Source organism: Giraffa tippelskirchi, chromosome 8 (genome assembly GCF_054371585.1).
Source record: "Giraffa tippelskirchi isolate mGirTip1 chromosome 8, T2T-mGirTip1v1.2.pri, whole genome shotgun sequence".
In the NCBI taxonomy this organism is placed as follows: domain Eukaryota; kingdom Metazoa; phylum Chordata; class Mammalia; order Artiodactyla; family Giraffidae; genus Giraffa; species Giraffa tippelskirchi.
Genome location: NC_137282.1, coordinates 61,242,836 through 61,270,173, shown reverse-complemented (window position 1 = coordinate 61,270,173; position 27,338 = coordinate 61,242,836). Strand labels below are relative to the sequence as shown.

Below are 27,338 nucleotides of genomic sequence, written 5' to 3'. Positions count from 1 at the left end.
CCAGGGCGGCCTGGCTCTGCAGGTGTGAACAGGGCCTGAAAACAGAGGTTCTCTCCCAAGCCCACCCTTCCCCGGTTAGAAGATGTCAAGGGGTTAAAATGTTCGCTTTGCCCTTTCTCTTGATCTTGGAGGGAAAAAGCTGGAACTGCTGGCACCTTTATGGGCCTTAGACCTGTGGTGGAGAGCAGTCCCAGCCCCACTAACTTTGATCAGCCTTACTAATCCCAGCTGTGCTCTATTTGTTTGTCATTTCCCCCTTTTCCTGCACAATCATTATTTATGGCAGAGTTAGGGGGGAAAAAAAAGTGCCTGAAGTAGAATGGAGGCAGAGAGGGGGTTTCTGACAAGGAAAGCAGTGAATGTTTTCCCCAAAGGTCACCAACAGGAGGGGCCTGGTCTGATCATCTCCCCTCTGAATCATTCCTCAAGAGCATTAACTTAATTATGTGATCAGAGAAATGAAAAAAAAGCCTTTAAAATAACCAAGGTAATTATAACTGTGTTGTTGACGCTAATGGTTAATAATTGATCAGGACTTACACACAATCAATTGCCAATTTATCTCCCCCACAAAACCCCGAGTGATGTCCTGTTACTCCGCTCCTTCCCCTGGGCACTGCCTACCAAGCTCCACCGCTGGGCCACTGGAGGCAGCCCCAAGCCTCCCACTTGCTTCTTTAAGAACCTTCCATTTAATTTGTTTTCAGTTCCATCCAGAACAGACTAACATGGGGACGCCTTTTTAAAAAGCCTTTCCTTATTATCTTGGAGCCACCCTTAAACAAAGATCATTCTTCCTTTTTCCTTTTACCTGGGATTGCAAAAGAACAGTCCTTGGGTTTCCTAACTCATCCTATTTGCATTGTATTGAATCCTCCCTCCTAATAACTTCAGTTTTTATCTTTCTTAGAAAGAGCGTGAACACGCTGCCCTCAGCAGAGGGAACAGAAGCCCGTCCTCTGCCTGGAGGGTGGAGGGTGAAGGTGCCAGCTAAGACAACATCCCTCGGTTTGCAGGAGACATAGGTGAAAGAGCAGAGTGGGGCGTGCAGAAGGGGGTATATTTGCTTCCCTAACCCGGGGTGGGAGTGCTTTCTCTCTTACTTACCAAGGCCCGATGTCCAAGTGCACAGCATCAAACACCAGCTTCCTTGCCTTCCAGCCCAAGCGCAGGGGAGGGCTGGTGTGTGCTTTCATTACGGCCAATAGAAAGTAATTTCCAGCAACTGGAAAATTATATTGTCATAGATTACTTCTCCTTATAATAAGCCTTTAAAATATCTGTAGGGATTTGTCACTTACATAAAGGTTTGCAAATACATCAAAGGGACATGTCCCCTTTGCGATTTGTAGAAATTCAAATGCTGTTAATCATAATATCCACATATCACAGACTGTTGTGTATTGTTCCCAAGACTGCCTCTTGAGTTAACACATTTTTTAAGTGTTTACAATGTTGTTTTTTAAAAGCAGTGTAAAAACACATATTTAATGGGCCTATTTATGTCCTTAATTTGGGGGTTAAAATGAACGCTTTCCTTGGGATTGTCAATGCACTGGGGAACTAAAGGAAAATTATATGGTGGGTGATCATTGGAGACTGTTACTTGGAGGAACTTTGTAATAATCCAGCCTTTTATTTACACTTGAAAGTGATGCTCTGACTTCACAGACAAATGGCTTTGGATGATTTTGGCAAACGGTTGACTTTTTACTTCGACTTGAGCAGAGAAAGTTTAGGGCATATTTTCTGTCCCGTTCAAGAAATATAAGATCGAATTGACTCTTAACCTCTTTGATAATAGCTCGATGCGGTGTGAGATGACCCTGAAACGAGCAGTGGCACGCACGGGCCAGGCCCGCAGGTGCCGGCTGGACACGTGCGGGGCGGGCCTCGCGGGGACCGGCTGCTCGCCGCCTCCTGGACCAGCTCGGCGGCGGCGGCGGCGCGGGCTGCGCGGAGCCCCGGTCCTTTACTCTCCGCCGGCCCTGCCGCCTGGCCGCAGACAACGGTGGATGAAGTTCTTTTCAAGTTTCAAAGGCAGTTGCGCAGCAGCTTTGCAGAAACAATAACTCTTTTATTGGGAACAAATGTTGACATTTGACGGGCGCGGAAGGCAGCGGCCTCGGGACTAGCGCCCCGGCTCGCTGTCTGCCCGGCCCCCGGGGCCCACCTGAGATTAAAGCGCGAATTCCCATAAGTCGGCTTTAACGCAGCCCGGGCTGCGCGGGGCAGAGGCCGGCGGGCCGGACCGAGCGGGCTCCATCCTGAGTCCCCACGGCCCCGCGCTTGCCGCCGCGCGCGCCTCCCTCTCCCCGGCCTCCGCTAACGTCTGCTCAAGTCTCCGTGGGCCGGGACGTAATGTTTGATTAGCTGAATTTTAAAGCAGAAGAGAGAAATCACACACAGTAACCCCTTCCCTCAGAAGGGCTCTGTTTCTCCCTCATCTTCCCTAAAGATCTGCAACGGAGAAACCTTCAAACGCACTCTGCATTTCCTTAGAAAAGATCCCCCTAAACACCTGCAGGTTTTCTGTGCTTAGCATACATTTTAAAAAAATCAAGTTTTCCCGAAAGAAATTCAGGTCAGGTGGCAGGGTGGGTAAGCTTTGGAAATCTTTGATAATTTGTTGGGCGTATAAACATCAAAGAGGATTCGTTAGTCTGGGCTAATCTCCCGAGCTGCTCTGAGTTTGCACCAATTGAAAGGTGCAGGTTGTCCCTGAGGAGAAGGTCTGGGGTGTGTGTGTGTGTGTGTGTGTGTGCGTGTGTGTGCAGCGAAGGGATCAGGGATCGTGTATCCAGGTAAAACAATCTTCTGTTCCAAAGGGAGGCAGTTTTCATCTAGGCTTCAGTTTCTGAACATATGCAGGGAGATCAGTTTTTACTTGGTTTCGTCCTTCTCCAAGAACCTGAGTGCTGTCACTATCGATCTTCATCAGGGGGCATGGTCTTTTAGTGCTTATTTGTTAAATATTGTTAACTTGCATACTTTTCACCGAAGTCTTCAAATATTCAAATTAGAATATCACATATAGGAAATATTGCTGTCATGGGCGTTGGATTCTCTGCTGATTTAGGAAATATGGCTAATGTTAATAAAAGCAAAACCACTTAACATCTTCAGACTGCAATGTCAAATGCTATCTGGAGGGAAAATCATTATCCTCACAGTAATTCCACAAAGGTTCCATCTGAAACAAAAACAGGCAAAGGAGCTCCCTTTTATGTGCACAGACTCGAATCTGTTTTCCTCCAGACAGGCTGCCACAGAGCAACCAGGCTTCCCACTTGAAAAATCTTCCCTGTCGCCAAGAAATAACTCGACTCCAAACATGTCCAGGTTTCCTACTAGGGGAGGCAGTAAGGAGGATAAAATAGTTCTCTACCCGCAAAGATTCGCTTTCTGCTAACCTCCGATCGCTTATCTACTCCAAGCCAACAGAATGCCCGACAAGGAGCAGAACACCGCAGCCCTGGTCTGTGCCTCCCTGGGCAGTCAGACCCCATGACAGGAGGGTTCTGTGACCAGTTCACAGCCGCCCAGCTTTGCCTCAAGTATCTAAGATTCCTTTCAAATACCCTTTCTAACAAGACCCCAGCAAGAGGCCACTAATTTCTACGGCACAAAAAGCCACTGGAGAGAGATCCGTTTGTCAATATCAACTGGTCCGGCAATTTCCCATCCTCAGACACATCGGCCTATCAGAGCCGGCAGATGTTTAGACAAGATTTTATAAATTGTTCAATATCAGCCCATAATGAACCCCAACTGACCATTCCAAAGCAGCTAAAAGCATCCGGGCCGACCCCCGCTGGGATCCAATAATGCTCTCAGGCTGCAACATTATTAATCATGGAATAAAATAGATGAACCTCTTGAAAAATAAGTGTATGATTGATTAAAGGGCAATCTAAGAAGCTATTATTCTTGTTTTATAACTGTAAGTTATATTCACTCAATTTATCTTTGGAGAGGAAATAAATGATTGTTCATTTCTTTTCTGAAATTATATTATATGGGTATCCATATAATTTTGCTGAAAATTAAAGTGACAGTTTCACTGCTTTTATGATACTAATCAAAGGGAATATGTTCCTTGACTACAAATGGTAGCCTTGTCCTAGAATTAGGTAGTGAGTCACACAATAAGGAGGCAATAGTCTAGGGTTCTTTAAACTTTTCTTTCCCCCCAGGGTAAGGCTAAAAGCCACTGAAAGGAAAATAAATCTCTCCTCCCCAGATTTCCACCTTGTGTTTAACGTGAGTTATATGAAAAGGAGAGTTAAGAAGTCATTCAACAAATCTGAGTAATCTATACCAATCTGGATAATTCAAATAAACAATAAACAAATTATTTCACTCAATAATTTATGGAGGGGGCATAATTTATACGCCATATTATCCACTCACAATACTCCAGTTACTGAGGAGGTTCAGTAAGCCCAGAAATAAATGTCCAATGGATCCTAATACATGGGGTATCAGATCATTTTATTTCGCCAAGTTTTTTAAATGTACACTAACAAGCCATTTGCATATTCAGAACACAAAGTCCAGATTTTCTTACAATGCATGTGTATATAAATAAAGTAAAACCATGCGTATCTCCCTACTGTGTACTGCTCTTGCCTCTGCCTTCTTGCAGAAGCAGAAGGGAGGGATTATTTTACACATTTTCGTTAAAAAGCCTGAGGTCAGATCACCTTGGGGGGAGGGGCTGCTATCCCCAGGGCTCCCTACCCAAATACTCTTCCAGGACAAATGAGCCCCAAACACCACATTGTTGTAGACTAGTTTGTTTTTATTTACAATTTAAGATATAAATTAGTAAAGAATTCTTGTTAAACAACCAACAAAGATTGTATAACCAGCAATGTTCAAATAAAAACCAGGCAGAATTTATTTACAAAAGGTTTAGATTCCATTGCAATACAACTTGCATAAATTACTAGAAGCTTTATATCATTATAAAAATAAATATCAAATTTGTTTCCACTTCTTAAGTACTCAAGTTCTATAATCACGTTTTATTTCTACTGTGTACATCTTTTACAAATAAATTTTACAGTAAATCCTATCACACCTATAGAATATATACCGTGGCAATGAAGTGATCAATTCAAGATATCCTGAGAAAAAAGATTGTTTTCAAAAGTCACACATACATTGGGGAACCTATACTATGCCAACAAATTCACGTATGTCCAACAAAAGTCTGCTCCGATAGAGTCTGTGGGTTGGCAGTGCCCTGTGGATCCTTCCTTTTTACAGTGGCACAAGATGCGGTCCGGATTTAGAGGTCATTTTATATATATATATATATCTGTATATTTATGAACTTGGGAGGAGAGAATGGCCTGCTGACTTTTTTTTTTTCCAAAGCAATTGTGACACCTACCTGTGGACCAAGGGAAAAACCAAGTCATCCCAAATCCTTCAGTCCCCGCCAGTGTCACCACACTCTAAAAAGGGTCCACCTCAAAAGGTTTCACTTCTTGCCCGCCTTCCAGATCTGCGATGAGTGATTTTGCCTACTTGTAAAGTAGTTTTCTTTTTGAGATACTACTGTCAGCCAGGCAAACTGCTGATCCTATCTAGTCCATCTGGACACGGGGACAGGCCTGATAAAAGATTAGTATTTCTGTGTCTCTCCAGTCTGACTGCAAATGTCATCTAGAAAGGGGTCTGATACCCCCAGTTTCAGGAGCACTAGCTCACAACAGCAAGTGCCTGGTAAGTGTGTCTAGTGTAGTTTTTTAAGGTTCCAAATTGCATACAAATACCCAGATTTTAAGAATCTGTTTTTCCAAAGAGAAAACAGCAGCAGTGGTGCAATAAATACATTCCAGTTGAAGGAGTGATTTTTTTAAAAGCAGAATTTGAGCAAAAAAAAGAGGAGCTCTCAAAAAGAGCATGATCCTCTCCCACTCAAAGAAAGAAAAAAAAGAGAAGTAAGGCTCTGTCCTCAGACCCCATGACAAGAAGCAAGAAACACACATTAAGCGAATTTGCTGGGCAATTGGTGCCGGGAGGGTCAGCAAGGGGTGTGGGGAGGGGGGACCCCAGGGAGCCCACTTACTTGCATTGCTGTCTCGGCCCTTCTATAGGTAGGGCTGGACGCCCCCACCAACCACGGTGCAGCCCTCGCTGGCATCTGTCAGGGGAGGGGGCAGTTAGTCAAGACCCGACCCCAGAGCCATCTGCCTCCCGACAGCCTCACGGCCACCAGCCCCGCGCCGCCCAAGCAAGCCGTGCCCTTCCCCCTGAACCCCCAAGCGGTCTGGGGGACCCGGCTGTGCCCGCCACCACCCGCCGCCTGAGACACACCCCCGTCACATTTCCGCCTTTTCTGCCCCCTTGACCTCCTTTTACAGGTCTGATCGGCTCTAGCCTCCATTAGGAGCAACAGAGGTGATGCAAAGAAAGAGAGAGAAAACGGACTCTCGTTTTCTGTTCTGAAGATTTAAAAACCGGAGGACCCGGGGAGGAAGCAGAAGGCTTTATGTCCTTGCAGCCGAAGGCAGAAAAGGAGATTGAGCTGAGACTAGGAACCGACAGAAAGCGCCGAGGCTGACGCTCAGGACGCCAGAGGGAAGCTACATTTGGCGTCGATTTGTATTTGCCAAACCGAAAACAGTCAGGACGATACCAACAACAGGAATAATAACAAATCAAATGAAAAGTCAGTCTTAAGGAGGTCAGTCCTGTCGCGGTCTCGAGGCAGGAACGCCCGCCCCCCCCTTTCTGTCTTCACCGGCCCCCGTCACTTCTAACTTGGGAGTGCAAAGCCGTCCACTCCCCGTTCCCGGTTCAGCGACAGAGCTTCCCCAGCCAGACCTGCAGGTGCCCGGTTCCCTTCCCCAGCCGCCCGCCGGGACCCGCCGCCTCCCCACCGCCCCCGGGGCCCCGCGGGCCGCCTACCTTTCTTGGGCTCGTAGCCGCCGCCCGGGGGCCGGTAGTGGGGCTCCGGGAGCGGGTGCGCGCCCGCCTTGCCCGCGTCGCTGGCGGCCTTGGGCGCGGCGTGCAGCGCCTCTCCAGGGGCCGCGGCCGCTGAGTTGTACCGCAGCAGCCCCTGGCCCTGCAGCGCCGCGTTCAAGTTCCCGTAGTTTGTGTAGCTGCCGTAGAAGGGCGACGTGTAGTAGAGGTGGCGGCCGAGCAGCGGCGACGCGGGGTAGGGCGAGCCGCCCGGCGGCGCCCCGCTCGAGGCGGGCGCGGCGGCCGCGGGCAGCCCCGGCGGCGCGCAGCCCGGGCCCAGGCTCGGCTGCTTGAGGTCCGACGTGGCGATCTCGGCCAGAGACCACAGCTTGGGCTTGCTGGCGGGCGGCGGCGCGCCCGGCGACGTCCGGCTGCCCAGGGGCGTCTTGCCGCCCCCGCCCCCGCGAGGCGCGGCCTCCGGCGGGGGGCTCAGCAGCGGCGGCGCCTCCACGCCGGTGAGCGGCGACGAGGTCACGGGCTTGGGCGGCGCCAGGTCCCGCTCGCTGTCCTCGTCCTCGTCCTCGTCGTCCTCCAGGTCGTCGTACTTCTCCTTGCACTCCGAGCCCGACTCGCACAGGGGGTCCCCGGCGCGGCGGGGCAGCTTCTCTCCGTCCGACTCGGCGGAGCACGAGTGGTCGGTGAGCGAGTCCACGTGCAGGCTGATCCCTGCAGGGGCGCGTGGGGCACGGTCTGTGGCGCCCGGGGCCCCGCTGCCCACCGGTCCCCACGCCCTCCATCCCTCACCCCGACCCCACCCGGGCCGCGTGCTCCAGGCAGCCTGACCTCCCTGCTCGCGCGCTCCGAGCGGGAGGCGCTCTCGCTGGGTCCCGGAGGCGCCAAGCGGCCGAGCCTGGAGCGCCGGGCGGGCGGCCTCCTCTCCGGCCTCAGCTCGGCGCCCCGCCTGGGAAGAAGGCGGCTCCGGCGCCCCTGCGCCGCCTCGGCCGCGCTCACCTTCGTCCTCCGCCGACGTCTCAGCGCCCTCCTGCGCCTTGTCGGCACTCTCCTCCTTGCCCCTCGCCGCGTCGCCCTCGTCCTCGTCCTCGTCCTCGCTTTTGTTCCGGGGGGCCCACGTCATCTTGTTTTCCTTCTTGAGGCGCCGGCGCGCGTTGGCGAACCAGGTGGAGACCTGCGTGAGGGTCATCTTGGTGATGATGGCCAGCATGATCTTCTCGCCCTTGGTGGGGTAGGGGTTCTTGCGGTGCTCGTTGAGCCAGGCCTTGAGCGTGGCCGTGGCGTCCCGCGTGGCGTTCTTGCGGTAGGCCGGGTCGTTGAGCTGGTACGGGTAGGCCGCGCTGCCGTAAGGGTGGTAGCTGATGGCGCCCGTCATCCCGGTCGTGTGTGCGTCGTACGGCGCGCCCTGCAACCGACAAGAGCCCGGTGAGCGGTCGTCCGAGGGCCCGACAGGCGTCAGCGCCCCGGCGACCCCTCCGCCCGCCCGCGGCCGCCTTTCCCACGGTGCCTCCCCGCGCTGGGGCTGCGCCTTCCCGCAGCAACAGATCCGGAGGACGCAGCGGGTCGTTGAACGCCAGCTGTGGATCTCGGAAAGCGCTGCGGTTTTATTCCCAAATTTTCCAACGATTTCATTTTCCTAAAAATGACACATCTGGCCCCAAATGCCCCTGAGCCGCCGGTACGGGAGCGCACAGACAGGCCCGCGCACACGGGCCCGCAGGTCGCTGCTTGATACCTGAATTTCTCCCGGTGTGAAGAGTCGCCGCCGCCGCCTACTCCTGTTCCCCTCCCTTAAATGGTTAAAAAAAAAACACCCCAGAGCCCCCGCGCCACTATTCACCGCTCTAAAGCTCAGCAAATCCAATTTGCAACTCGAAGCCAGTCACGGTTTCGAATTCTTCAAATACGCGCCAATTAGCATTTTAATTCAGCCTTTAACGTTTAAATTCGAGACTTCTACAGCCAGCTCTGAGGCCCCGGCTACCCGGTCTCTGCTCTGGAATTCCGCCGAGGGCGGGAGGTGGCCACCAGGCCCCCCTGTCCGGGCCTCCAGCGTCTAAAACGCGCTTTGCCAGCCTCCGGGCCTGGCCGGGCCGCAGAGCCCGAGGAGCGCGGGCCGGCCCGGGGGTCCGAGACGCGGGGGCTGCTCTCGGCGCGCGGGGACCGAGGCGGCACTTAGCGGGCCGCACGCCGGCCGACATGTTTTTCTAAAGCACGGGCCTGTGGGGCAGATGAAGGCGAAGATCTGGGCGGCCCGGCTGGGCCCCGGAGCCGCCGCCGAGGCTCCGCTGCCTTACCCAGCCCCGTGACCCCAAGCCCCGCGAGGAAGTGCCCAGCTCTTGGCGATCGCCCCGGAGGCCCCAGGGGCGCCGACCCTTGCTCCCCGCGCCGGAAGAAGCGAGCCCCGGCCCGCTCAAGACTCCTCGCCCGGCTTCGGCGCCTGAAAGAGGGCCACCCAGGCCAGATCCCGTCCCGAACCCAGCGGGGTCGCACTTCTCGGACTCGCGGGGAGATGACCTCGGCAGCCGAGGGGAAGGGCGCGCGGAGCCCCGCGCTCCGCACGTCGCCGCCGACCGCCCCGCCTCTCGTCCCCGCCAGCCGCGCCGCGGCCCCAACTCCGCGACTTCGGAGCCGCCTCCCACGCCACGTTCTCCGCGGCCCCCCGGCTCGCCGATCACAGACCAGGGTCTCTGCGCCCGGCATCCCGCGACCCCGCCCGCCAGCCCGCGCTCGGTTACCATGTAGGACGGGAAGCCGGCGGCGGCGGCGGCGGCGTCGGCGGAGTACTGCAGCGGGCTGCCGAAGCCGGTGGCCGCCTGCGCGGTGAAGGCCGCGGAGCCGGGGTAGGGGCTGAACGCCGAGCCCGACGCCGACCGCGCCAGCTCCTCGCTGCGCGGCGCCGCCAGCGCCGACGCGCCGTACGCCGGGCACGAATACAGCGCCAGCGAGCCGGGCGCCTGGTACAGGTAGCCCTGCGGGTAGGACATGGTGGGCGCGGGGCGCGGGGGCCCGCGTCACGCCGAGCAGCGGGCAGGGCGCGCGGCGCCCTCCATCCACGCCCGGCCGGGGCGCGAGGCGGCGGCGGCGGGCGCGGGGACCGCCGGCCGAGGCAAGCCGACCCGCGCACTAGCCCGGGCGGCCCCGCGGGCCGGGGGAACGGCGGGGCAGCGGGGCGGCGGCGGCGGCGTTGGCGGCGGCGGCAGCTCGGAGCCGGTGGGCGCAGCCGCGCGCCAGGCCGGCGGTCGGGGTTTGGGGGAGTCTGGAGTCGGGAGTGAGGAGTTGAGGAAGGAGCGCTCGAGTTTCCGAGGGACATTGGAACGCGGAGCTGTCCGTCACGGGCTCATCTGCATATTCGGGCGCCCGCCCCCTCCCCTGCTCCGCCGGCTCCGCCCGCTCCCGCCGCCGGGCCGCGGCCGGGGGAGGGGCGGGGACGCCGGGGGAGGGGCGGGCGGAGGGGCGGAGGGGCGGGGGAGCGGGAGGCAGGACGCGCAAGCTTTTGTGGCTCAGTCGCCTCTCGCGCAGCCCCAGCCCCCGGCCCGCAGCCCGGCCGCACAGGGCAGTGCGCGCGCCCCCTTCCCACTCGCACGGACTCTCGGCACCCGCCCGCGCGTCCCCCACCTTCCCGGCCGCCCCCCTCGCCCCCGCCCGCCACTCTGCCCCCTCCCCCTGCCCCGCCCCCAGCTCGGCCCGCAAGGACCTGGGCAGAGGCCGCCGGCAGCCACTTGGGGGTGGGGGGGAATGAACGGCCCGGGCCCCCCTCACCGGCCGCAGACTGCGCGCCAGACCCTTGTGCCCGGGTCGGAGCTACGGATGATGCTTCGGGAGTGGGGCACCGTGGCCCGGGTCCTCCTGGGGGCGGCGTGCGCTGCTCTCACGCCCACCTCCCCCGGTCCGTCCTTGCTTGCCGCACGGGGCGAAGCTCCGCGCGGGGCCTCGCGGCTGGCTGCCGGCCCCGCGCCGCCCCGGCGTGTTCCCGCGGGACCCGGATCCAGGGCGCTTTCGTCGCGAGCCGCCAGGAGGGCCCTGAGGTGAGCTCTCAGCCCCGAGGTCCGCAGTGGCCAGCGGGCCCTGGGTGTCAGGACTCTGCTCTCGGACGCGGTTCAGCCCGGGCCTCCAGTGCTTCTCCAGGACGCTGCCGCCTCCCCAAAGGGTTTTTCATTTTGTTTTAATAAGTTGACGCCTCTTTCGGATTTGTGTTGTAAAGCACTCGGGGGAAGCGATCGTCACCGGACAGACCGCCTCTGGCAGGACGTGGAGCCTCACTGTCACTCGGGAAGGGACGAGACAGTCACAGGCCGGTGGCGCGGGCGGCGCACGCGGCTGCCCAGGTAGCACAGGTAACAGGCGACCCGGGGGCCGCCTCGCGGGGCCCAGCGGCGAGGCACTCGGCAGAAGGCTCCGGACCCAGTCTCACAAACACCCTTCTCCACGGGCCTCCTCCACCCTACCCCACCGGGGCCGTCGGAGGAGGGCTGCGGGGGGAGGGTGGATGGGGCCACCGGTGGGCGCTCAGGAAGTGGGCGCACGGGGCGGGGCGGCGAGTCGTGCGAGGCCCCGGCGGTGGTCAACACAACAGGTGCCTCTTCCTGCGGAGGCGGGGGTTGGGGTTGGGGACGCGGTAGGCCGGAGCTCCCGGCCGCAGCCTCTCCTTCCCCCGTCCCCTACCTACGCCCCCCACCCCCTACCCACCTCCCCCCACCCCCTACCCACCTCCCCCCAACTCCCTACCCACCTCTCACCCCTCTACCCTACCCCCCCCCACTCCTCTACCCTCCCCAGCCCCCTACCCCACTTCCCAGCCCGGCTGGTTGGGCAGCTCTCGGAGGGACCAGGGTGATCGCGTTCGGGTCTCGGTCTGCTGGGTACCCCGGGCGCCCTGCGGCCCCTTGCGGGGCGCGGCTGCAGCGCGAGGACCCGGAGGCTCCAGCCTCTGGCCTGACAGCCTGCGGAACCTTCGAGGCTGTGTTTCGTTCCCCCAGATCCAAGGAGACCGGCTGTAAACGGCAGGATCGGGCTTGAGCAGAGCCCACCCTCCCCTGCCTGTAGGCGGTGGCCCCCCGGTAGCCGAAGTCCAGGCACCTGACCCGGGCCGCCTCCCCACTCGCCCCCAAACCACTGCGCCCTCGCCTGTCCACCCATCACCGGCTCTCCTCTCTGAGCCCCCGCGCCGCCCACAAACCCCAGCCTGCACCCTCTACACTTGCCGAGTAGCCTCACCCCCAAACACACACTCCCCCGCCCCTCACCCCCACCCCACCCCACCCCACCCCACCCCACCCCACCCCACCCCGTCTCGAGGGCCCAGCAGGTGAGTTTCAGCAATCCTGTGACCCCAAGCAGGACGCCCTGATTCAGTTCAGGGCAGTTATTTTAAATCAATTATTGTCGCGTTAAAAAGGAAAGGAAAACGGGGAGAGTCAGAGGCCGCAGTAGCCCCATGGAGCCTGCTTTTCCCAGGGTTCGCAGCATCCGTGGTCTTCCCGGGAGGGAATCCGGCCAGGAAGAGGCCGAAATAAGATAAGATACACGACGGATGACCAACATTCACAGCGCCAGATCAGGTTCCAGGCCTTGGGTTCGCTTCCAATTACATAGTTAAAGTGAAAAAAGAAAAAAAAAAATCAGGTTTAATTTTTATCTCCAAGGAGGACTGGCCTGAGTATTTCCATTTCTAAAGACCAGTTCCTGCTGTTGTCTCATTAGCATTTGGGCCCCCCCCCCCGCCCTCTCCTCCCCCCCGCCCTCTCTTCCCCCTCCCTCGATTCCCCCACCCCCCATCCCCCACCCCCCACCCCCAGGGCTTGATCTCTGCCAGGGGCAGAAAAGAAAACAGCGAATTATTACAAAAACATCCCCACTTTGGAGCAGGGAGCATAAGCTCCGATACACTCGATTTTGACATCAATTAAGTGTGTAACCAGACATGTGCACGTGGCTGTGGAGGGTCTCGCGTCGCCCAGGGTGCTTCTCCAGGAAGAGCTGCCGGCTCTCGCTCTGCCCGCAGCTCAGCGCAGCTGATCCGGAAGACAGTCTCTGCTCAGAGTGGCTTTTTCCCCCCAGCAATTATACTCCTCCACTGAAATCTACATTTTCCATACTGCTGCCTGCTACTAATAAAAGCCGTCTACCTTGCACTATTAAACAGTCGAATCGCACTACATGCCGTTTTTATTGGTAGTGACTGTAGCAAATTAAAATGCCTATGCAGAGACATTAACACTTACGCTCTGCATTGTTATCGGGATGTATAAACTCCGTTTCGCTTTAAAGATCTCTAATTTTATATATTATATATATATATATATATAAAATCAGTTTCCCTTTTCTTAGAGTTGGCTCGGTCTTCTTTTCTAAAAACTCAATCGAAAGAACAGGCTGCAAGTGTGGAGGCTCGACGCGATGGCTGGGCGCGCGGCCGCCCGCGAGGGTGGCCTGGAATCCTGCAACTGCGTCTCGGGTCACCGCGGGGAGCGCCCGGGCCCCACGGCCGCCGCTTTCGGGAAGCAGGACCTGGATGCTCCGCTCACGGGCGAGGAGGCCGTCAGGCCTGTGGATCGCCGGGGTCCGGATGGACACTGGGCCTCTGTCACTTTCGGTTGCCCTCGTTACTAGGATGGAAGAGAAAGAGCCGGGGGCAGGCGAACCGGGTGGCTGCCGTGAAAGCGCGCTCACAGGAGCGACAGATCCGAGCAGTTCGGTTTCGGGTTTATGGTGGATTCCACCCCCCTACTTTGCCCCGGGTGTGCATATTCAACAAATAAAAAGGAGGGATTGGCTAACACCGTCGCATTTCTGTTTCTTGTCCCCACAGTGGCCGATGCTTTTGGAACGAGTCGGCGTGGACACGCGTGTTTCCGGGAGCCGCGGTTTCCTGGAGGCCGAGCTCTGGGAAACGGCGGCCTGGGGCTCGAGGTCCTCCTCAGAGAGCAGCGGCGGCGCGGACCGAGGCGCCCACCACTCCTTCCCCGGGGCTCCCGGGAGGCGGGCAGGCCGAGCGGCGACGCGGCCCGAAGTCGTGAGCGCGGGCGGCGAGGGGGCGCTGTGGCTCGCGGCTGCCGCCTCGTCCCCGCCGCGGTGGGCCCGGCGCTGTTCCCGGCCACCGAGGGCGCCCCGGTCCGGCCTCCCCCACGTCGATTGCATTCGGGGCAAACGGACAGCAACACTGGAGCGTTTGAATAAAGCCTAGCCGAACCCGGCCTCTCTCGTCCCGCCTTTTGCCCTGTCTTGGGAGTTTGTAAGAGTTAGGTGGGCAGAGAGGTACCATCTTGGAGCGTGTAGATGTGCCGGGGTTAGGGGGTCAATTAAGATTTAAAAAGACACATTTTACGTGGTTCCTCCTCGTGAAGTTCCGTGTGAAGTGGGAGTGGTTTCCACCTATAGGGCACCTGTCCCCTCTGGTGTCGCTTTTCCTGGGGGATTGAGGAGCGAGTGGCATCAGAAACTGGCAAGAAGAGTCGCGAGTCCGGGTCTGCGTTTCCTTTTTTGGGAAACAGGAACACTTCGCTGTAAATTGTACAAAGTTTAAGTCAAATAAAACGTGAGTGCCTTCCAAGCGGGGTTGAGGCCGCTCACGGGTCTCTGGACTCTTTGGCCTTTCGAGGCTCTGACACGGTCTTCTGATGCGGCCACGTGTGTCTGCAAAACATCGTGGGAGGCGAGGCCCAGGGGTTCCCCGCCGCTGCAGTCAGGGAACGGGGAGCGCGGACGCGGCCCCTGGGTTTCCACCGGCCCGAAGGCCTCGGGCCCCGCGGGCAGCGCCGCGGGAGGGGGGCCCTGGACCGGGGTGCGCTCTTCTGCACGTCCTGGGCTCAGCCGGCGACCCGGTTCTAGCACCACGGCCCAGCCCCTGAGGTCGGAGGACTAGAAGTCTCCGGGCCGCTAACGTGTCCTTCCCGGTTGCGTTCAGCGGCCGCACACGGCCCATCCTCTCCGCGGACGCGCCGCCTCCGACCCGCTTCCTGAAGTTTCTCCCGCGCCGCGGCCCAGGAATCAGCATCCTTCGACTCTTCTCCGCATCCCGCGCTCCCGTCTCTCTGGCTCTTCCCTGCCCCCAGCGAACCCCGACCCTCAGCCCCTTTGGGCGAGCCGTGCGCGCGTCCCCGGGCCCAGATCCCCGCCGGCGTCCGCGTCCCCGGCCGGGAGGGCTGAGCGGGGGTGCGCGGAGGGGTGGCGGTGCGCGCGCCGCGGACGGGATGAAGGATCCCAGTGACCCGAGACCCTCTTCCGGAGCCCCTAAGACCCGAGCGCCCTCGTTCAGCGGTCGGCGATCGTTTGGAAGGACAGTGTGGGCGAGCGCTCTGCCCTCCGCGTTCACCGCCGCGCAGCCCGGCGCCCCGACCCGCACACACGTGCGCGCGCACAGTCGCGCTGCCCAGGGAAGTCCGCGCGCCGCGGGAGCTGCTCTAGGCGAGTGGAAACAGATGAGAGGTGTCCGTTTTTTTTTCTTTTTCTTTTTTTCTTTTAAATGTTTCTGCAAGACAGCCTTTGGAAGAAGTTAGCTCACGCACACCCATCCCTCACCCCCCACCCCGACCGACGCCCAGACTGTCCTCAGCCTCTCCATTACTCGCTTTGCTTTCCCCGTTTTCCACCCCAGAGCGCAGGTCGGCACGTGCACGCAGGTGTGAGCGCGCCCAGGGGCTGCAGAGACCCGGAGCGTCGCTCGGATCCGGCCGGAGCGGGTAGGATCCTCGCTCGCAAGAAAACAGCGGAGGAGAAGGAACTCTGTTCCGCCCATTACTTTTATTAGACGAGAGAGGCTAGAGAGGGCGTTTGTCCGGGGCCACGTTTCATAGCCGCCTGCTGACTCTTCACCCAAAGGGTTCGCCCAGACCGCGATTCCGCCGCGCGTGGTCAGGCGCACACACTCTGACGCAGCTGGGTGGGAGAGCCGCGGGTAAGGAAGGCCTTTTTTGTTGTTGTTGTTGTTAATACTGGCGGAAATGTAGAAAGGAAGTTTTGATAAATTTGACTGCATTAAAAGTAAAAAACTTCAGTTGAACAGAAATTGCTGGCACTGACCTGGGGAGAAAGGTTTACAGCGCCTGTAAATGGCAAAGTCTGCCCTGCAGAACCAGGAAGGGCTCCCAAGGTCAGCAGGTGAAGCCACCCGCCCGAGAAATGGGCCAAGGAGGCAGGCGGAGCCTCCGCACAGAGGACAACCTAAACGGCAGGTTCGCAGAGGCCCACGTTCGTTCTTGATGGGGAAAATCATACCGTGTGTCAGATGCCACTGTTTGACCCCCAACAAGGCCCAGGGTGTGCGGAGACCGGGCACTCTCTCCGTGCTGTGCTAGCTGAAACTGCTACAAGGAATCAGGGAGACATTTGGCCACACCTGAAAGAGCGGGAGCTGCCCACCCCTCTGACCCCCAGATCCCTTGCCTCATGGTCTGCCGCTGAGAAAATGCCAGGCTGGGGGCACCAAGCCCTGGCACGGCCCTTGCAGCATTGTCTGCAAAGTGCAGGGCTGGAAGCGTCCTAAATGGCAGTCAGAGGAGGCCTGGCTGCAGAGCCCAGTCCGGGGCACGTCCCCTGGAACAGAGTGTTCCCCAGGGATGATGGGAACCACCCCAGACTGTGTGCACCTGCTCCAGCCAGTCCTGGGGGTATAAGGTTGAGGTGGGGAAAATAATAGTACTTTCAGAAAAGGATACAGACAGCTCGCTGCTGCTGCTGAAATTGACAAAAGAAAAACAAGCCAGCAATATGCATGCTGTTTACAGGTGGGGGTGGCAGTGAGGCTGCGGGGCCTCTCCCCTTGGCTGCAGACCCACTGGGTGCCTGAGGAGAGGCTGGGGGCCCACGCTGGTAGTCATGCTTTGTTTCTGAGAAATCTATCTGCTGCAAATGTCACCAGGCATTGTTAACTTGAGATGACGGTTACATGGATTCTATCACTCTCTACATTCCTAGCATGTGAAATATTTAACACTTTGAAAATTAAAACAAGAATGTGTGTTATCGTTTAAAAGAAGTGTCATAGCGCAGAAGTATAGGGAACTAATTGAGGAGTGCTTTCTTAAAAATAGTTTCTCAAAAATGTACATTTTTGTCTCTTTCTTCCTGGCTTCACCTCCCCCCACCCCCCACCCAACCCATCCTTCAAAATATAAAGATAAGTCTTAGATTTGTGGTGTTGACCTCCGAACAGACTGTCCCTGATGTGTCTGTCATTGGGCATCATCCAGAACCTGGCAGAGAGAGACAGGCTTCCTGGGCAGGACGCGACCCACGGGACCCCAGGCTCCTCACCTGGGCCCATCAGGTGAGCGGTTTACTTGTGGCCACTGGCTCTTCTTGGGGTCTGGCCGCTCACGTCTCTGGGGAGGGGCACTTTTGCCTTGGGGAAGTCTGCATCTTTTCTCCACCCACGGTAAAGGTGCCTTAGAAAATTCAAGTCAAGATCAGACAGAGGGGGGCTGCTGGGAGACAGAAAGATGGGGGAGGCAGCCTAGGGAGAAGGTGCACCCTGGAAGAGAGGAGGAGAGAGGGGAGGGGAAGGCTGCTCCCCCAGCAGACTCCAGGCCCCCACAGCCCTCACCCTCACACACCTCCTGACTTCCAGAACAGCACTCCCTGCCTGTCTGTCCCCTGGGCTGCCTGTCTGTCCCCTGGGCTGCCTGTCTGTCCCCTGGGCTGCTTCTAGAAACGTCTCTAACTCTGTTCTCCCTTCTCTCCGTTTCGACCAGAGGGCCTGGATCTTCCCCACAGACCTGCTCAGCCTGAGGGCCGGCAGCCTGGCCAGCAGAGGCTCCGGAAGCCCCCCGAGTTTCATTCCATTCCTCAGCCTGCTCAGAGCCAGGCCCAGAGAGGGGGCCGCTTCCTGAGGAGCCCCGTGTGTCCAAAGGCTTCCCTGTGCCCATGCGGTTGAAGGCCCTTGGGACTGACTGCTGCCCGAACCCGACTAGCTCTCTGCCCAGGCTCCTGGCCTACTGGCCCTTTTTGCCTGCGGCCACACACCCCTCCACGTCAGTCTCTGCTGCTTGCAAAGGTCCTGCCCACGGGGCTCCGTCACCGCTCTGCCGTGGGGCTCTGTGGAGCCTCGGCCAGAACTGCCGGTGTCCTGGTGTGATGGTTTGCTGACCTCAGCGCCACCCCTGGCTCCAGGCCTGGCACATCGTGGGTGCTAGACAAGTGTTGACGGACTCACAGACTGAGGCGGTGAATGGCTTGCTCTTGGTTACTCACTTTTTCTTCTCAAAGGTACCCAGGATACTGAGGGACAGAAACAGAAAAATCGCGGAGCGTGCTTACATTTCACACCTGCTTCCGTCCTAGGCATTTTCTGTGCACCTGAGTGTCTTGGATCTCAAGTGATCCACGCAAATCTGATCACACCTCGGGAACCCTGGCTCTTCAGTGTAAAGTATGGTGGATTGGTATGTTGAATTTTAAGGCCCAATAGGTATGCACACTGAAAATAACATTTCAGTTTTAAAATAAATTCCTGAGTTAGCAATCAGCCCCAAACTTTGCATTCCTTGAGAAGAGCGAACATGCATTTTTTGCTTTTGTTTTTGCATCCCATGTGACCTGGGCCTTTCCCAGCACACAGACATTCCTGAAAAAGGAAATTGAGCAAAAACAAACCAGACTTTGATGATACTGTTAGTGAAAAATTCAGAGTGGGATGGACTGTTTAAAGCTAATTAGATCCTAGCAAAGGTTTTATAGAAACAGAGAAGTTTCTTCTGAAATTTATTTTTAGTGGTAGGAATCTTAGGATGGATGAAACAATTCTGACAAAGAAGAATAAAGTGGGAAGAATCAGTCTACCCGACTGATCCAAGACGTTACATCGCTGGAAAAGAAGAGAAAATCCCAGAAACAAACATGTATAAATATTCCTGACTTATTTTGACAGGATGCAAACCAATTCAATGGAGGAAAGTTAGACTTTTCAACAAATGGTGCTGGACCAATTGAACGTTCCTAAGCAAGTGTGTGGGACTTCCCACTTATCTCAGTGGTAAAGAACCCACCTGTCAATGCAGGAGATGCGAGAGACTGGGGGGGGGGGGTTTGATACCTGGGTCAGGAAGATCCTCTAGAGTAGGAAATGGTGATCCATTCCAGTATTCTCACCTGGGAAATCCCAGGGACAGAGGAGCCTGATGGGCTACAGTCCATGGGGCCACAAAGATTCAGACACAACTGAGCAAGCAAGCAAGCATGTGCATACAAACACACATGAACTCCAACCCAAGTCCCATACCTGATCCAAAAATTAACTAGATGTGGATCACAGACTTACATGTCAAATTATGAAACTTTTAGAAAAATAGAGGATAAAAATCTCAAGATCTATGACAAGGCAAAGAATTTGTAGACTAGACACCAAAAGTAGAATCCATGAATTAATATTTTATTCTCTGAAAGAATGAAAAGAATGCAGACTGACAGAAAATATTTGCAAATTATGTATCCAACAAAGAACTAGTATCTAGAATATATGAAGAATACTCAAAGCCGAATAGTAAAACAAAACAATACAAAACTATCCAATTAGAATTTGGTCAAAAGACATTTCACCAGAGAGGATATACAGATGGCAAATATTCACATGAAAGGTGTTCAACATCATTAGCCATCAAGGAAATGCAAATTAAAAGCACTGTGAAATATATGCACCTATCAGGATGGCTAAAATAAGAAAATAAAGGAGCCATAACATCAAAGTTGAGAATGCAAAGAAACAAGGTCATTCATGCATTGCTGGTGGGAGTGTAACATGGTGAACCCACCGTGGGGACTAGTCGGGCAGTTTCTTATAAAGGTAAACAGTGCGAGTTTGATGCATGACCCAGGGCCCCACTGCCCTGCTCTGTGACAACCTGGAGGGGTGTGGGGGGGTACAGGATGGAGGGGACAAATGTATGCCTGTGGCTGATTCATGATGATGCATGGCAAAAACCGTCAGAATACTGTAAAGTAATTATCCTCCAATTAAAATAAATCAATTAAAAGGAAAAAAAAGACTAAAGTTGAAACTACCATGCAGTCTGGTGATTGCATTCCTGGGCATTGTTCCCAGAGAAACAGAAACTTATGTTCACACAAACCCTGTACACGGATGTTCACAGCACCTTTATTTGTAACAAACAGAAACTGGAGTCAGCCCAGATGTCCTTCAGTGGGTGGAACTAAGCCTGACCGTAGAAGCGAGTTATTGGTCCACACAACTCGCATGAAATCTCCAGAGAACGGGGCTGGGGGACAAAAGCCGATGCCAAAGCTTCTTTACTGCATGATTCTGCCAAGAGGACATTTCTGAAATTACAAAAGTCTAGAAAGGGAGAATAGGCTGATGGCTGCCAGGGACAAGGTGGGGGAGTTAAGGGGGGTACGAGAGAGGGGGCCGTGTTTACAGAAAGGGACTGGGATCCTCAGGATGCTGAGAGGCAGCACCTTGGTGCCTGTGTCTTCAGAGACCTTTAAGGCATGCGAGCTGGAGGAGACGCGGGGCTCAGAGCGTGGTGCCTGGTGCCCGCTCAGCACAGGCAGGCAGGGCACGTGACAAGGGGACGGTGAGATGCAGCGTCACTCTGGAGAAGCAAAGCCAGGAACTGCCTTCTGTATGCGTTTTGACTTTTATAAGTATTTGGTGATTTTTTAAAAGTTATATACAGGGCTGGGGAGGGATAAATTGGAAGTTTGGGATCAACAAATCTAATATATATGCATAACAGATAGACAACCTACTACATAGCACAAGGAGCAATACTCAATATCTTATAATAACCTCTCATGGAAAAGAGTCTGAAAAAGTATATGTGGCGTCTTCCCAGGTGGTGTTAGTGGTAAAGAACCTGCCTATCAATGCAGGAGACATAACAGACATAGGTTTGATCCCTGGGGCAGGAAGATCCCCTGGAGGAGGGAATAGCAACCCACTCCAGTATTCTTGCCCGGAGAATCCCATGGACAGAGGAGCCTGGCGGGCTGCAGGCAGGGTTGCAAAGAGTTGGACACGACTGAAGTGACTTAGCACGCACACACACACACACACACACACACACACACACACACACATATGTACATATAGCTGAGTCACTGTGCTTTACACCTGAAATCAACACATTGTAAATCAAATATACTTCAATTTAAAAAAATTACATACAAGTATGATGAATTGGGTGTATACTATAATGAGATGAGAAAAGCATGTTTTTATGTTATCTTTTGAAATCTCTGACTTTTATATATTTTTACATTAGTCTGAGAAATATATATATATATTCTGAATTATTATAGACAATAAATTATATTTGAGATAAGCACACATATTTTAATTCATATTTAATGTTTCTTTATATCTCTCCTCATATAATGAAACTCTTGATTCTTTCACTAGTCTTCGTTTACTTGGTTTGTTGTGAAATATACATAAATGCTTCAAAACTGTAAATATCTGCATGACTACTAACAATAAATCACTGAGTACAGCTTTTATTTTCCTTGCAGATCATTTAACGTCTAGAAAATATCACACTTGGGATTCACCAAACAATATACAAAATTACTTGAAGATAGTGTTTCATCTGTTACTAGTTTTACACAAAGATTTGTTTTTCAGTCCTAAGTTAGTGTTAGGACTTTCCTCCGTTTGACGGAACTGCGCTTCTGGGGTTCAATAACTCGCGTGGTTAAGAGTCAGGGAGCGTGTGCTGTGCAGCCTTGGCCCTGTTTTCCATTTCCCCTGCCCTCCAGCAGTCCCTCTCCGCCCTCATTAGCTTCTACAAGGCTTTGCAGGATTTCTTTTTGCAAACGTGAGCAAACACACGCACACGTTCACGGCCATTAGTCAACAAATCCTCTCCCTTTCTTTCTCAGGTTACATACATCCTTGCAAAACTTGCTATGTTTTCCTAACAGTAACTCAAGGAGATTACTACGGATTCCTTTCTAGAGATTTTCCCCACATATACCTGATTTTCCCCAAAATACCTGAATAGTATTCCCTTCAGGGGTGCATCACAGTCCCTCGACCAGAGCCCTGGTGAAGGACTTGTGTGCTGTTGCAAGCTGGCATTCTATTCTAGTGCTGCGGTTGGCGGCTTTCTCCAGGCTGTTTCTTGCTGGAGAAGACGCCGCTTCAACCTGGCACCAAGACGTGGGACGCTGGGCACAGGGCGCCGTTTTTCCTGGAACTGGCAGATCTCTGTTCTGCTTTGTCCTGAGACGTCACTGTCAGTAACTGCGTTTATTCTCATCCCAACTGGATAGACTGTTCGGAGAACCTCAGCGTGCTGTCTAGCCTGATGTGTGAAATATGAGCCATAAATTCTCCTTTCCATGGCATCAACCTCTCGGCGTTGGAGCTCAGTCACCTCCCGGAGGTACAACCCTGCACGTTCGTTTCAGAACAAAGTGGCCATTTCATTACGGTTGAAGGTGAACTTTCCAAATGACTAATGATGTTGCTCATCTGTTCGTGTGCCCTTGGCCATCGCGTGCCTTCTTTTCTGAACTGGCCGTACAATTCTTGTGCTCATTTTTAAAAATGCATTTTCTTGTAATTATTGTGTTATAAGAGTTCTTTATATATTCTGGCCACAAGTCCTTTCTCGGATATATGCTTTCCAGGTATCTTCTCCCAATCTGTGCCTTGCATTTTCAATTTCTTTTTATTCTATTAATGGAGTTTTTCAGCAAGCAAAACTTCCCATTTTGATAAAATTCAATTTTCAAAAATTCTTCTTTTGATATGTGTGTGTGTGCGCGCACGCTTTTAAGGAAATTTTGCCTAATCCAAGGTCATGGGAATTTTCTCCTATGTAACTTCTGCAATTTTTGTGATTGTAGCTCTTACATTTACCTATTACGATTCATTTTGGAATACTTTTGTGTATGATGTGTGGTAAGAGTCAACATTATTTTTTTCCCATCTAGTATGTAGTTATGTCATGCCAGTTATTGCAGACTATATTTTATCCAGTGAATTATCTTGGCACTTTTGCAAAAAAAAAACAATTGCCCATTTGAGTGTGGGTGTATTTCTGGCTTCTTAACAATGTCCCTTTCAGATCTGTCCTTAGCTCAATACCATATTGTTTTGTTTTTTATCTCTTTACAGAAAATCTTAAATTATGTAGTATGTTCTTTAGCTTTATTTTTCTTTCATAAAATTGTTTCAGAAATTCGAAGTCCTTTGTATTTCCATGTAAATTTTGAATTAGTCCTTCAATTTCTACAAACCCCCATGGGGTTTGATTGGAGCTTAATTGATAGTATAGATCAATTTGTGGAAAACTGCTCTTTTAAAGACATTGACTTATTCAACCCATACATATAGTATACCTTTCTTTTTATTTAGGCTTTTTAAAAAATTATTTTAACTGGAGAATAATTACAATATTGTGATGGTTTTTGCCATACATCAACATGAATCGGCCACAGGTATATATGTGTGAATCCCCATCCTGAATGCTCCCACCCCTCTAGGCTGTCCCAGAGCAGCGGCTTTGGGGGCCCTGCTTCATGCACGGAACGCGCACTGCTCATCTGTTTTACATATGGTTAACGTGCAGGTTTCAATGCTGCTCTCTCAAATCGCCCCAACCTTGCCTTTTCCCACTGAGCCCAAAAAATTTCTCTCAGGAATCTTTCATAGTTTTTAGTGTAGACATTTTGAACAAGATTTCCTAAAGTTATTACTAAGCATTTAATTTACTTATTTAAGCCATTGGGAATGCCTTTATGTGACATATTTTGACATCACTTATTTAGAAATAGAAGTGACTTTTGTATATTGACCACATGTTCTTCAATCTTGTTTACTTTGGTTATTGGTTATAGTACTTTCTGTAAATTTTGCAACTTTTCTACATAAGCAATTATGTCTTTTGTAAATAAAGTTTTATTTCAACCTTTCCAGCTTGTTTGCTCATTGTCTTTCTCCCACCAGCCAGCGCCCCTGGGATTATGCAGCAGAAGTGTGAAGTGTTTTGCCATGGCCCTAGTTAGAAAGGTCAGCCCTTCCTCACTAAGCACGATGCTGCTGTAAGTTCTGAAGACGTCCTTAAGTTGGAAAAGTTTCTCTCTTTTCCTAGGTGGCCCAGAGTTTTCAAGCATGGAGGGGAGCTGCACTTTCTTGGAAACTGTTTTTCTGTATCTACTCATTAAACATAACTTAAAAACTTATTCCACTAATATGATGCATTACAGTAAGCAGCTTTCAAATGTCAAACCAACCTTGCCTTGTGCTGGGTGCTTAGTTGCTCAGTCGTGTCTGACTCTTTGTGACCCCATGGACTGTAACCCACCAGGCTCCTCTGTCCATGGGAATTCTCCAGGAAGGAATACTGGAGTGGGTTGCCATGCCCTCCTCCAGGGGATCTTCCCAATCCAGGGATCGAACCTAGATCTCTCCCATTGTGGGCGGATTCTTTACCATCTGAACCACCAGGGAAGCCCAACCTTCCCTTGGTCATGGTTAGTTGTTGTTCAGTTGCTAAGTCATGTCCGATTCTTTGTGATCCCATGAACTGCAGCACGCCGGGCTTCCCTGTCCTTCACTGTCTCCCGGGGTTTGCTCACTCATGTCTGTTGAGCCAGTGATGCCATCCAACCATCCTATCCTCTGCCGCCCCTTCTGTTGCCCCTCTTGGTCATGGTTACATAATGATTTTACAGGCCTATATGTCTCATGACATATGGGAGAAGGAAACGGCAACCCACGCAGCCTCGTGGACACCCTGATCTTGGATTGCTGACTTCCAGAGCGGTGTGAAAATAAATTCCTGTTCTTTACTCTGCTCAGTCTTGCTACTTCAGTAGGGCAGCCTGAGGAGATGATACAAACACCTTCAAAGTAATAGCCACTAGGCCCACCTCTATGAATGCCACTATGAGTAAGAAAAAAAGTGGTCTGGTTGCACGGGGTTTATGCTCAACTGAGGGTGAGAATGCAAGTGTGAAAGTGAAAGTCTTTCAGTCATGTCCGACTCTTTGCCACCCCATGCAGTATACAGTCCATGGAATTCTCCAGGCCGGAATACTGGAGTGGGTAGCCTTTCCCTTCTCCAGGGGATCTTCCCAACCCAGAGATCGAACCCAGGTCTCCCACATTGCAGGCAGATTGTTTACCAGCTGAGCCACAAGGGTGAGTATGCAAATGCACTACTTCCCCAGCATGCACATGGGTCTCCTCCTGCGTTTCCTGCCTGTGACCCTGTCTTCCGCCCCAATCTGCTACCCTCGACGCCAACATCAAGGTAAGAGAACAGGTGGTTTGTCACACTTCCCAGCTGATTTGTCTTGAGATGCGCTCAAAATAGAAATCACAGTGCTCAATGGGCAGGCGCCCTGGGGGTAGGAGGTGGGCAAGCAGCCCCCCACTCCCCAGGCAGCACTACATGCTGGTGGACAGTGGCGGACGTCAGGAACCACCCGTGGGCTCCCCCACCCCAACCAGAGCTCCTTGCAGACTGGGTGGGAAGGGGCTGTCAGTGAGACCTAGTCTCTTCCCTCTGGGGGTTTGCGCCAGTGTTTGCAGGAGAGCGAGCTGAAGCTGGAGTGGGTAGGGGCACTGGCATGCTCCACACACTCACACTGGATTTGTGCAGAAGAACGCGGCACCATGGGGCAGAGATGGCAGCTCCGAGTGTCTACTTGTGACCATCAGAAGACGCGAAGAGACACACAGGCCAACCTCCACCAGGTTATGTAATCTCTAAAATAACGCAGAATAGAGACGGCTGGGATTTCCACACAGGAGTCCAAACCTCCTGCCAACATCTAAAGTGACGCAGAATCACGTGTGGTGACCAGCTTTCCTGATGCATCCCACGTGCTCCAGGGCACGCTCGCGTTCAGATGCTAATACCCCCTCATCATTGCTGGTCCTTAGGGGGTTCTCATTCTCTCTTAGGTTTGCTGAAGGATATGCTGATCTTCCTAGGGTTTAGAGCATGCTTTCCTTTTCATTTTTTAAAAGCATGACAGTTTCGGGAAGCCCTTGTCAGTCCAGTGGTTAGGACCTCGTGCTTCCACTGCAGGGGGCGTGGGTTCACTCCTGGGTCTTGCAAGCTCAAGATCTTACAAGACCTTGATGGTGTGGCCAAAGACATAATAAAATTAGAGCATCACAGTTTTATCCCCAAAGAGCTGCCCCATTGCCAGTATCAACACGGGTATTTTTTGTTTGTTTCTGGGTTTGTTTTGGTTTGTTTCTTTCATATTCATCCCAATCTTTATCTGTTAATATATCAGGATAATCTAAACAAATTAAACATTTTAATGTTGTCTTGCTTTTGGTCTGTATTCAAACAAAATCAGCGATATTTAGCAATGCAAATTTTACATTCATTTCAGTTCAGTTCAGGCGCTCAGTTGTGTCCGACTCTTTGCAACCCCATGAACCCCAGCACACCAGGCCTCTCTGTCCATCACCAACTCCCGGAGTCCAACCAAACCCATGTCCATCGAGTCGATGATGCCATCCAGCCATCTCATCCTCTGTCATCCCCTTCTCCTCCTGCCCTCAATCTTTCCCAGCATAAGGATCTTTTCCAATGAGTCAGCTCTTCGCATCAGGTGGCCAAAGTATTGGAGTTTCAGCTTCAACATCAGTCCTCCAATGAACACCCAGGACTGATCTCCTTTAGGATGGACTGGTTGGATCTTCTTGCAGTCCAAGGGATTCTCTAGAGTCTTCTCCAACACCACAGTTCAAAAGCATCAATCCTTCGGCTCTCATTTTTCTTTATGGTCCAACTCTCACATCCATAGCCTTGACACTGGAAAAACCATAGCCTTGACTAGACGGACTTTTGTTGGCAAAGTAATGTCTCTGCTTTTTAATATGCTATCTAGGTTGGTCATAACTTTCCTTCCAAGGAGGAAGTGTCTTTTAATTTCATGGCTGCAGTCACCATCTGCAGTGACTTTGGAGCCCAAGAAAATAAAGTCTGTCACTGTTTCCACTGTTTCCCCATCTATTTCCCATGAAGTGATGGGACCAGATGCCATGATCTTAGTTTTCTGAATGTTGAGCTTTAAGCCAATTTTTTCACTCTCCACTTTCACTTTCATCAAGAGGCTCTTTAGTTCTTCTTCGCTTTCTGCCATAAGGGTGGTGTCATCTGCATATCTGAGGTTATTGATATTTCTCCCAGCAATCTTGATTCCAGCTTGTGTTTCTTCCGGCCCAGCGTTTCTTATGATGTACTCTGCATATAAGTTAAACAAGCAGGGTGACAATATACAGCCTTGATGTACTGCTTTCCCGATTTGGAACCAGTATGTTGTTCCATGTCCTGTTCTAACTGTTGCTTCCTGACCTGCATATAGGTTTCTCAAGAGACAGGTCAGATGGTCTGGTATTCCCATCTCTATCAGGCTTTTCCACAGTTTATTGTGATCCACATTAATATGATATATTACCTTGGCTGGGGCTTCCATGC

General features: G+C 53.0%; 2 protein-coding genes and 1 long non-coding RNA gene across 5 annotated transcripts; 2 read left to right on the top strand and 1 right to left on the bottom strand.

Annotated features, from left to right (window-relative positions):
- Positions 1 to 1,135: 1,135 nt before the first annotated feature.
- Positions 1,136 to 9,964, bottom strand: IRX2 (iroquois homeobox 2). 3 transcript variants are annotated; one of them, XM_081520867.1, is made up of 5 exons: positions 9,669 to 9,964; positions 7,930 to 8,335; positions 6,925 to 7,644; positions 6,083 to 6,157; positions 1,136 to 1,225 (listed from the first exon to the last, which is right to left on the bottom strand). In XM_081520867.1, the coding sequence occupies exons 1-4, from the start codon at positions 9,915 to 9,917 to the stop codon at positions 6,105 to 6,107; spliced, it is 1,428 nt and encodes a 475-aa protein (XP_081376993.1). In that variant the 5' UTR covers positions 9,918 to 9,964; the 3' UTR covers positions 1,136 to 1,225; positions 6,083 to 6,104. The 3 variants fall into 3 exon arrangements, with proteins under 3 accessions (XP_081376993.1, XP_081376992.1, XP_081376991.1); XM_081520866.1 differs by lacking the exon at positions 1,136 to 1,225 and adding an exon at positions 5,334 to 5,401; XM_081520865.1 differs by lacking the exon at positions 1,136 to 1,225 and having other exon boundaries at positions 5,334 to 6,157.
- Positions 9,965 to 10,373: 409 nt separating this feature from the next.
- Positions 10,374 to 14,124, top strand: LOC145517049 (uncharacterized). The gene is made up of 3 exons (XM_081519332.1): positions 10,374 to 10,958; positions 11,135 to 11,267; positions 13,742 to 14,124. Exons 1-3 carry the CDS (start codon positions 10,669 to 10,671, stop codon positions 14,114 to 14,116), a joined length of 798 nt encoding a protein of 265 aa, XP_081375458.1. The 5' UTR covers positions 10,374 to 10,668; the 3' UTR covers positions 14,117 to 14,124.
- Positions 14,125 to 15,311: 1,187 nt separating this feature from the next.
- Positions 15,312 to 19,908, top strand: LOC145518635 (uncharacterized). The gene is made up of 3 exons (XR_014063052.1): positions 15,312 to 15,826; positions 17,048 to 17,197; positions 17,622 to 19,908. It is a non-coding gene; the product is annotated as an uncharacterized LOC145518635 (long non-coding RNA).
- The last annotated feature ends 7,430 nt before the right edge of the window (positions 19,909 to 27,338 follow it).